The following is a 10,073-nucleotide window of genomic DNA, read 5'->3' as shown; positions in this document are numbered from 1 at the left end:
AATCACAAAGATAAATGTCAGTACATAAACACAGTTTAATACACATATACAAAATGAGGTATAAAATATTTTACTGAAGTGTTTTAGTTTCCCATTTGTAATATACAGAGAGATTTCTACTGGAACACTGAAGTAACTGAACAACACATAATAAATACCAAAATAAAATCAATCTTTCTGCAGCTGACATGATTAAATGTCCAAAATATTCAATTATATTAAGAAAAAAAAACCCAGAACAAATAAAGCATCACTTATCAAGGCACTGAGTATATTTATTCAAAACTAAGCTGCTCAACAACTGTTGGCATGTCACAGCATCATGTAGTCTTGTGATGTGGGAAACAATGAGAACCTTATCGCCGCGGCTCAGCGGAACAAAAGACTCATTTAGTCCATCAGGTGGAACCTGCACGTCCTGCTGTTGAACCCCCTCAACAACTTTATTTCGACTGTCGAGAACAACCACAAATACAAATGAAAAACTTCTACAACAAAACTAAAACAGTGACACACAAGTTACAACTTAACAATAACAATAATAATAGCTTTACATCTACCAGTTGCTCAAGTTCAGTTCATGGGTTTGGTTTTGTCTTGACATGTCGCCGTAGTGTTTCACTCAATCAGTGGTGTAACTTCATCATCCTCAGCCTCGTCCTCGTGTCTGTGCCGCCTCTGGATCCTAAAGCAAACACAAAAATATACAGCATTATTTGTCTTACAATTCATGCACTGTGTTTTGTGGAGGCGAGTGGTTAGGCTGGTGAGGCTGTAACCCTCAAGTGTTGATAAGTAACAAAGATAAATGAGGTGTAAATCTGAAGCTCTACCTTGGTTGCTGTGGCCAAGTGAGGTAATACACGGCCAAGAAAAAAGCCTGAAAAGACAGGACAAGAATGTGGTCACGTTGGTTGTCAACCACTGACATCTACAGTTTTCAATGGTCACTCAAGGAGATCCATTTTCCACCCACCAAAACAACGGTTACGATTGAAAACTCGCACACACTGATATCTTAGATTGATGATGTACAGAGCAAATCGGACCAATTTTCCCTGCTGTGTATAGCAGTAGTAGATAAGACTTACCGCCAATAATGACAAGGCGCCTTGTATTGCAGCGGCCCACTCGAAACCCAGGTGTTGCGTGATGACTCCTCCTACAGTTGGCCCGTAGAACATCCTAAAAAAAAGGAATTGTACATTATAGTCAAGGCCATGATACAAAAAAAAGCGTACAAGACGATAAACATGTCCTCAGCGAAAGACACAAACTAATGTATAATGTGTAATATGAAACTATGAACCTGAAATTGAAATAACAATATACAATAACAATGAAGGGATTCACACACTGGAAAACAATATTAAATGCATATTTGCAATTGTATATTTAACTACACCCTGAGACAGCACATATAAGGCATCGTGTCCACCATAATGTTATTGTTTTTCACCCAATATTGTTGCCTTTTTTTAACTAATAGAATTCCTTTTACTTATGTTCCGAGTGCAATGAGCTCAATTGGACAGCAGATGGCAGTAGCGTCACGGCGCTCCTGGAGACGTGAAGAAGAGGACCGCGACACTTAAACAAACGCAGGTAAATTCAAATGTTGTCTTAAAACAAATAGGAAATTTGATTTGTAGCAGTGACTTAAATGTTGTGTTTTATTGAGAAAGTACTTTCTGTGTGCTTTAATTGGTGCAGGTCACATGACTGGAAGGCACCAGTTGTTTCAATGAAAAACAAAATGGAGGAAACCAAACAGAACTCCCCTAAAATGAAATGACTTGTAAGATAGTCAGCTCTAAGTTTTTTTTTTTTCTTTTTTAAGAAGAATACGTTGAAAGAAAGGCACCACTCACCCCAGCGACCAAACCGCCCCAAACAGCCCAGACACCATTCCCAGGGTGCTTAGTCCTTCTTGAAATCCTTGCTCGCTGTATCAAACGGGGGAGAGGTAAACTTTCTTGTCCTTGGCTGTTTTCATGAGCAAAACCTTTTACTCACTATGCACACGTGATGATCTCTGGGAATGTTGGGATCGCTGTCATGCCAAGAGAAAACCCAATTACGCTGAGCATGAGGATTAGCAGCCACAGTTGGCTGCACAGGCCATAAAGAGGGAAACAGTAAAAAGTTGTCAGTCAGATGGAAGTACTTTCCACATGTACAATTTTGTAGCAGTCAGAGTAGTTTGATCTGTTGATGATGGTTGAATGTGTACAGATGGAAACAATGTGGCGTCAAAAGTCACACACACACACACACACACACACACACACACATATATATATATACATGTTTTTGTGTATTGTGAAATTTGTGTTAAAAAGGAGTGAACCAGTATCAGGGGATACATTTATTCTGTTATTGTACTTTTACATGAAAACAACCCCATATCTAAAGAACCATTGACTTTTTTTTGTTTTCAACAGCTGACTTGGAGTCTTATTTACGTCTTCAAGTGTGCAGATAGAGACACCCGTGCTGCACTGGAAGATACCTTGCAGGTTGGGGGCATTTTTCCTTCTATTTTGTCATGGCAACTGTATATCACCGGAGTTGCCTGCTTAGCTAAACATAACACATTGTTTTATTCTTTGTTTCCTTTGTTATACTTTTATCTTTTTTCCAATAAATGTGTTTGGTCCCTGCAGAGGACCACTTTGGCAACCACTCAAATACTCGGATATGTGTCCATCAAACTGCCTTTGCTCCTTATTGAGAAAAATAATTACATTTTATCATAAGCTTCAGTTTATTCTGCAGATTCAGGGGCTTTTTCAGGGTTTTTTTTTTGCAGCTTCTCAAAAAAAAAAAAATATGAATTTAGACCAAGTCAGATAATAAGAGAAAAAACACTGGTTGTTTTTAGTCAGTAACACTTTCTCCTTGAATTTCTGTCATGTAGTATGCAATATAATCGGTCAGTCTCAAAGGTCATAAAAAACAAAATGACAACCGTCATTGTGTTTTGTGAGTTATTAAACTGATGACAGTTTATGATTAACCTTCCATCGCCCTCTGAGACAAAAGGCGGTGACACGCCTTCTTCTGTAGGTCACAGGTGTAAAGGCACGGATAATAATCTGCAGATGTGCCACTGTTTTACAAGACTTGATAAGATGCTTGCTAAAAAAGCAATGTGCTCTGAACTGGTCACTAAATTATAACAGGTAAATCTGATGTTTGATCAAAACGGATGTTAAGTAAAGGAAATCCTTGAAACCAGATTGTCAGCAAATGAGAACCAATCTTTAAAAATAAAAATAAAGATAACATTTCTTCGTCACTCACCTGGGGATGCCCAGGAAGGGTGCGGGACCAAGTAGAACAAAACTTAGTGCTATGCAGAGTCCTCCGATGACCACAAACCAAGCCCGCAGGACCTGTTCATCAGCAAGATAAATAAACATTGCTACCCTTGAAAACAACTCAGAGTAATTATACAATGTATTGTGTATTATACAATGAGTACAAGTAACATCTTGTGTTCATTGTACAATACACAATGTGTGAGAGAAAATCTCCTGGCCTGCATGACAACATGTGCAACAGGTCTTGAGCATTAAGTTATCTTGTTTATTAAACAGTTGAAATATTTACACTAATAAACTTTCACTCCTGGCCTTTCATTCTTCAGTTTTCTGCCACTTTATAAGCACAGAGTTTTTAGCTGGTGTGGTAGGACTGAGCAGCCCTCTTCCTCAATGACAGCACTCACGCTAAAATACATGAAACAATACTGCACAAATAGCCTTCTAACAAAAAATCTAAACACTAAACGCACTACAAAAACTGTACCAAAAAGCCAAACCAATTCAATATGACAGGGCGGAGACAAGGGGTGGCCATGTGCTGTAGTGCAAAATGTATTTAGTTTTGGGGTATTATTTATTTGAAAACAGCTCTGTGGTGATGAAGGTTGGGTTGCAGGGGCTGACTATCATAGCTGACTATGAGTTAGAGCGAGTCTGCTTGCACAGTTATCCAGTGCGAAATGATTGTCAGTGATTGACAAGCAGCATGTAAACATTCATCAGTCATGAGGTTAATCTGTGTGTTTTTTCCTCTTTTCCTTAGGACTGTGTTCAGGGCAGACCAGGACACACAATACAAATTTTGTCTTGTTTTCGATGTACTCTCCTTAAAATCTTTTTTTTTCTAAAATCGCTGGCAAAATTCCATCATAGGTGGTGCCCATACTGCAAGGGAGAGCCATGTATCTGTTGCATTGCAAAGTCAAAGGTTTCAGGACACATCTTAAAACTCACAGGATATTTGTCGGTGAAGTAGCCCATCACTGGTGAGCCGAGACAGTATGGGAGGGACAGCCCAAGCATGATGAGTCCAACATATCCTGGTGAGAGATTAAACTAGGTAGAAAGGGGGGAGAAAATGTCATGGAAATAGACGGGCATCATAGGTGGAGTGAGCTGTAAGACTGATCTTACTTTATCCATGGCAAACAGGGACAATGTTGCATCCAAGAATCCCAGGCTGGAACTCAGAGTGAATATCACGTAGCAGATCAATAATATTTTAACGTGGGTGAGCAGACGGAAGAATGAATCCTTGGAAGGATCTGCCTCTGTGTGAAAGGAAGTACACCCATCATCAGCTTGTAAGAGGTGAATCATGAGTCACTTCTGACACGAACCGATGGTTGGTAGAATGTAGATGTTGAAGGGAACCATGACCAAGAGGAAACAACCAAGTAGCATGAAGGGAACTTCGTATCCAAAGGCCTGGTAGAACCATCCTCCCACCGGTGGCCCCAGGATGAGACCTAGTCCTGTGAAGATCTCCAGACTACCCTGAAACATAAAGTCAGTTGAACACACATCTAGACGTTCAATTGAAAAGACAGCTGTTGAGATGTTTTCCGAGAGATTTATGATAGCAAAACAGGTCACATGGGTCTCAGATAGTAGAGGTTGGAGACCCCTGAGGTATACGAGGGTCATGTGTTCAAAACAAGTCACTCACAACAATGCTTTTAAAGCTGTGCGCGTGATTTGAATGGCGAAACAACATGCCAGTCAGACCTGTTGTCTACACTCACCAAGACAGTGGCCACATTGTTGGGGAAGATTTTTGCCGTGTGAGCAAAGGAGGAGGTCATTGCAGCGGCAAAGCCCACAGCATCTACAGACCGGACTATGAAGCACAGTGTGATGAAAGCAGGTCCTGAGGGGACCCTGTCCAGGAGCCTGTGGAAGAAAGGATTAAAAAAAACATGAACTGGACATAAACGTCATTGGTGAGAGTTGAGGACTAAGATCTTGTGTGGTGGATGAAACCAAATGGGGAGATGGGACCAAACCAAGACCAGGATAAAACAGCAGTCAGAACACAGAAGCAAATCATTTACAAAAAAATCCACATTCAGCTCAACTGAGACAGGATAGTGAGGATAAATGCAGCCGACTCCGAGACAAGAACAAGCCCTAGAAAATGTGGTTTCATGACGCCACATATTCAGAGGCTTTACGTAATCTGGTTACGCATTTTTGTTTTAAATGCGATTTGACATTTCAAATTTATATGAACCGGTTTTGTAGTACTTAAAATGATCACTAAAAACCAGCTGAAATCCACAGTGGAATTGTAAAGAGCATTGCGTTATCAGAGAAAGGAGAATTTAAGACTAAAAGAAAGAGATCAATTCATTGATTGGGAACAACCTCTAACCCTCCATCTGATCCTAAACTCACCTCACTTTACTGACTTGACCTGCCTGCATTTCAATACTGACTTTTTTTTTCAGGCCCTTTAGGTCTGTTTTGACTCACATTCAGGGTTAAACCAGACCTCATTTTAAAAGTAAATAACCTGTCAGGGACTGTTTTTAATGTTAAGACATTGTTAATATTAGTTTCTCCTTCCTGTTTTAAAACAAGTTGTGCATCAGCAGTGGTTAAAACCATCGGCAAATGCGGCTCACTGACCCAAAGAGAATGGTGCATCCTGACGAAATGAACAGTCCACCGATCAGCATCAACTTTGCCCCAATGGTAACAATCTAGAAGACGAAAGAAAACAGAAACCGAACCGTAAAAAAATGACACACTAAGTTGGAACTGTGACGCAGCACTTACATATTTGCCCAGGATCAGGGAAGACCCCAAATTGCAGATGGCATAGCAGCCAAATATTAGACCAATCACGGTTTGACTGGCACCTTTCTTTAATGCCTGCAGACAAGAGAGATAAGTTGAGATAAGTCAGGCTTTCTCACAGTATTTGTTGAACAACAAGCCTTGTCATCAATGATCAATATGTCCCCTGTGCTCCTGGTCCACTGCCCCAGCTGACCCTCCCAATAATGACTCAGATAGATCCATTCATAGCACTTTTTTTTTCGGCTTCTGGACTCTGACCACATGACCATTGATCACATACAAGAGACGACGGCTTGCGGAGTGCAGATACATTCATGGATGCTAAGGAATCACTAGCTCTTTTAACTTGGTTGCAAATAAAAGCAAAATAGTTCAAACACATTTTACCCTCACTGAGGATGAAGAAAACCTGGGTGGGATTTTTTTTAAACTACAACTGTTGAGAATATCGCCTTCAACGATATAAAAATGAACCTAAAAAATTTAAGTCTAAGTGAGAACTGAATAACTAGAGCCAAAGATGCCTCAGTTTAAGGTTGTTTTTAGAAGTTGTGTCCATAAATACGGTTTTACACCCATTTTTGTCGCCATCTATGTAACTAATTTCAGAGGGAATAAGTGTTCCTAGCTTTTAAAAAGTCACTTGTTTTCACCTGATTTCAGTCCAATATTATTGTGCCATATCATAAATGGAACTGGCTCTTTTTTTTCTTTTGTAATAAAATCTAGCTTGAAAGAAAATATAAAACTATCAGTGGCAGTCTGAGTAGTAGAACTGATGTTAATTCAATGGCCAATGCAGAATTTTTGCAATGTTTGTCCCTCAGCAAATTTTCGCAAGACAAAAAATATATTAAGAAACCCTCACTTTTTATTTTCACAGTGGATTTATAGTCGCTTTTTACACGCTGCATTCTAAGTGCCCTCGCAAATGGGGAGCAACTCACATTCTGCAAACGTCTTTCAGACGTCAAACACTAAATAGTTCTGTGTTTCAAGATGTAGGAGGCAACTCAAAACACCTCCACTGAATTTATCGGTTTCTTCTTTGCTTGTTTTGAATATTTTTGTTGATGCACCCCAAAAGATCATGCCATCAAGAGAGCTCCATGTTGGTTTGTTTTTAAATCCCGATTGACAGATGACATGTCTCGGGAGGGAAGGAGATATTTGCGGAATCAATGAAACAAAACCAGATCATGTTCCAACTGACAAAGATCACAAGTATTACTAAGAAGTTTGCCAGCCGCACAAATACTTGCACGAGAAAAAAGAAAACAGGCAACAAGTTAAGCTCAGTGGGAAGCCAGTCAGCACTAAGTATATTATCCGCATTTATAACACTGACTGAAGGAGGTCCAGTTGAAGGCTGAGGTGCTGTGCTGGTGAGAATAAAGGCTTTTGAATCCAGTTTCTCTGCTGAGTTCATCTGCTAGTGTAGACTCCCACAGGTCCTGTGGTTTACTGCTACTACGACTGTTTTCAACTTTCATTTGTAGCACACAAAGAACTGTTTTAAAAAGCCGACCACAATTCATGAACTGTGTTTCACACGGCTTGACTTGACTAGCGTGTCCCGTGAGGGGCTCAGCTCCAGCTATTTAGGTCACTCAACTCTGGCGATTTATGACTGCAGCATGGAAATCGGTGAAGGACAACCTGCAAATTTTTCAGTCTCACATTTGGAGAATTTGGCTGACTTTCCCATGACAGAAAAAACTGTAAATGAATGAATGAAATATTAATAATAATAAATATATATATATAGACCAGTACCTTTAGGGTCCAGTCCAAAAAATGTGTCAAAACATTTTTAAAAGGATCAATATTTTTAATAGAACACAAAACAATTTCAATATCATAAATACAAATATTTTTTGTCATTTTTCCCAAGAACATTCATGTTCCACATAGAATTACACGTCCATTTAAAACTCTTTTGAATCGACATTCAAAATTTCATGACTAAAACTGATTCAAAATTTCATGTTTTTTTCAAAATAAAAAGTGTTGTTTCTCATGCAAAAATGCCACAGTTTAACATGCCACTCCGGGATGCTTCCATGTTCTGGCTATTCCAAAAAGACTTTCTTTGAGTGGCGTCTCAGATGGGATCACCAAGGTCTCAAGCAGGGGAGTTCCCACACAATTTGATATGATTTATTTGCTCTTTTTGGAAGATAGGAAATTATTATCTTCAATTGAAATATCGCATGAAGGGAATTTAACCTCAAATTTCATTTTTATGATTGGAAAATATGTCATAAATGGGGCAAATGTTGCTCAAACAAATAAATAAAAATACAATTAATAAATAAAAAAATACATTTTTACAGAAAAAAACGAATGTATTTTCCTTCTCAAAAACAAGAGTTGCATTCTGTTAACAATAATATAGATTCCCCCCACCCCCCAGGAGTAATTCTTGTTTTATATAACCCAAAAATTCATAACAAAAGACACCAAAGGTTGGAAAATAATCTGTTTTGCAGGTCATAATCTGTATGTCTAGTATGGAATGACTAGTATTTCATAAACACTACTCATAGTTTTTAAGCCATTCAAATCGGACGTGATCGAGGATTTTACAATGTTGCAGAAAATTGATTTTCTTTTTTCCTTTAAAGAACTGTGTTCCATTATTAAGAATTGATTTTATTTCATTTTAATGTAATAACCAAGCGCTGTTTCTTGGATTCATTTGGCAGGCGAACATGTGAGTTTGTGTGACCTATTCGATGTTCCTTGAATTAAGATTTTAATCTCACTGTCTTGTTTAACTTTCATTCATTCATTTTCTGTCCTTCATAATGATGTTTGCTCTGATGTTGACATTCATCCAGTTAAGACTTTTCCTCACCAGTCTTCCGTCTTGATCTGTCACCAGTAAACAAAAGTCAAATAACTTTCAGTTTACATGTTTTTTATTCTCTGGAAAATGTGTTATCCATTGTATTGCATGTGGGAGGCATTCGCTCTTGTCACTGCAGGGTGAAGTCAAGTTGAACTCTGGCGTGGTGTCGTGGATGTTCTTACCTCGTTTGGGAAGAAAGGGCCCAATATAGAGTAACAGATCATAGAGCTGAAGTTGACAGATGCCATAGATATTAAGGTGAGAATCTGTTGTCGGGTCATCCTGGGGGGCGGTGCCGGGGCTTCAAACTGCCCCTCTGAAAGTGAAGTTAGTAATAACTACGTCATTAAACGTCGACTAAACAAGCCACAGCCGCAACTTGTCACCTACTGAACTATAAATCCACCGACCTTGTAGTTGATCAGATTCTGACGCCATGTTGATAGTTCATGAAGTCCGTTTACGGGACAGAGATCGTCGCTGTCGGAAGTTTGCGCCCGTCCAAGGCGAGCGGTGTTGAGGACCGCGATCACTAGCTCCTACATGCTCCTCCCACACGGAGGGAACCAATTTCCTCATTTATTTCAAAATAAAAGCCCGAGCTTGTTAGTTGTTATTACATAATGTATTAACAAAAACTTATATATGAACGTACACACAACATTAATAGCATTGTCCCGTAACTGTTGGGTGGAAAATATATTTTATATTAAAGATTTGAAGGCTAGCAAACATTATAATTTGGCTGATTGTGCAACAATATTAATCCCTGTTATTGATACATGGTGATTCCTCAAAGTATTATCATGTGTCATTGAAAAAATTGTGTACGATTAGTGAGGTAAATAACGTTGAAAAATCGAATCACATCATTTATTTCCTAGATGTTGTTAAATGATGTGATAACTTCATCCATAAATGGCTTCAGTTTGCTATATTGTGCCGTTTTGTCCGTGGCGCCCTCCTGTGTCTAAATGCGAATCGTCAGCATTGGGCGACTTGTATTATAGCAGACAAATCTCTAGTACATGTGGCATTACAATATGGTATCAAAGAAACCTGACGGTTTTTTTTTCTTTAATTAT

At 39.0% G+C, this 10,073-nt stretch overlaps 1 protein-coding gene and 1 long non-coding RNA gene across 2 annotated transcripts; one reads left to right on the top strand and one right to left on the bottom strand.

Annotated features, from left to right (window-relative positions):
* Positions 1-15: 15 nt before the first annotated feature.
* slc18b1 (solute carrier family 18 member B1) lies at positions 16-9,542 on the bottom strand. The gene is made up of 14 exons (XM_053845272.1): positions 9,399-9,542; positions 9,171-9,304; positions 6,111-6,206; positions 5,961-6,034; positions 5,075-5,222; positions 4,670-4,826; positions 4,464-4,600; positions 4,284-4,385; positions 3,307-3,398; positions 2,017-2,112; positions 1,872-1,946; positions 1,092-1,185; positions 834-880; positions 16-685 (listed from the first exon to the last, which is right to left on the bottom strand). The coding sequence occupies exons 1-14, from the start codon at positions 9,424-9,426 to the stop codon at positions 619-621; spliced, it is 1,347 nt and encodes a 448-aa protein (XP_053701247.1). The 5' UTR covers positions 9,427-9,542; the 3' UTR covers positions 16-618.
* LOC128747400 (uncharacterized) lies at positions 1,195-5,487 on the top strand. Its single transcript, XR_008412679.1, has 3 exons — positions 1,195-1,605; positions 1,714-1,966; positions 2,445-5,487. It is a non-coding gene; the product is annotated as an uncharacterized LOC128747400 (long non-coding RNA).
* Positions 9,543-10,073: the final 531 nt, after the last annotated feature.

This window comes from Synchiropus splendidus, chromosome 16 (assembly GCF_027744825.2).
Source record: "Synchiropus splendidus isolate RoL2022-P1 chromosome 16, RoL_Sspl_1.0, whole genome shotgun sequence".
Taxonomy (NCBI): domain Eukaryota; kingdom Metazoa; phylum Chordata; class Actinopteri; order Syngnathiformes; family Callionymidae; genus Synchiropus; species Synchiropus splendidus.
This window is presented reverse-complemented; position numbering and strand designations above follow the sequence as displayed.

Bases quoted from the DNA above. Each gene is read 5' to 3' on its own strand.
- slc18b1 (XM_053845272.1), bottom strand. From the start codon at position 9,426: ATGGCGTCAGAATCTGATCAACTACAAG. The intron at 6,207-9,170 runs GTAAGAACATCC...TCTTGTCTGCAG, and splicing joins GCCCTTTCTTCCCAAACGAG to GCATTAAAGAAAGGTGCCAG. The intron at 1,186-1,871 runs GTGAGTGGTGCC...CCTTTTTTTTAG, and splicing joins GGGGCGGTTTGGTCGCTGGG to GATGTTCTACGGGCCAACTG.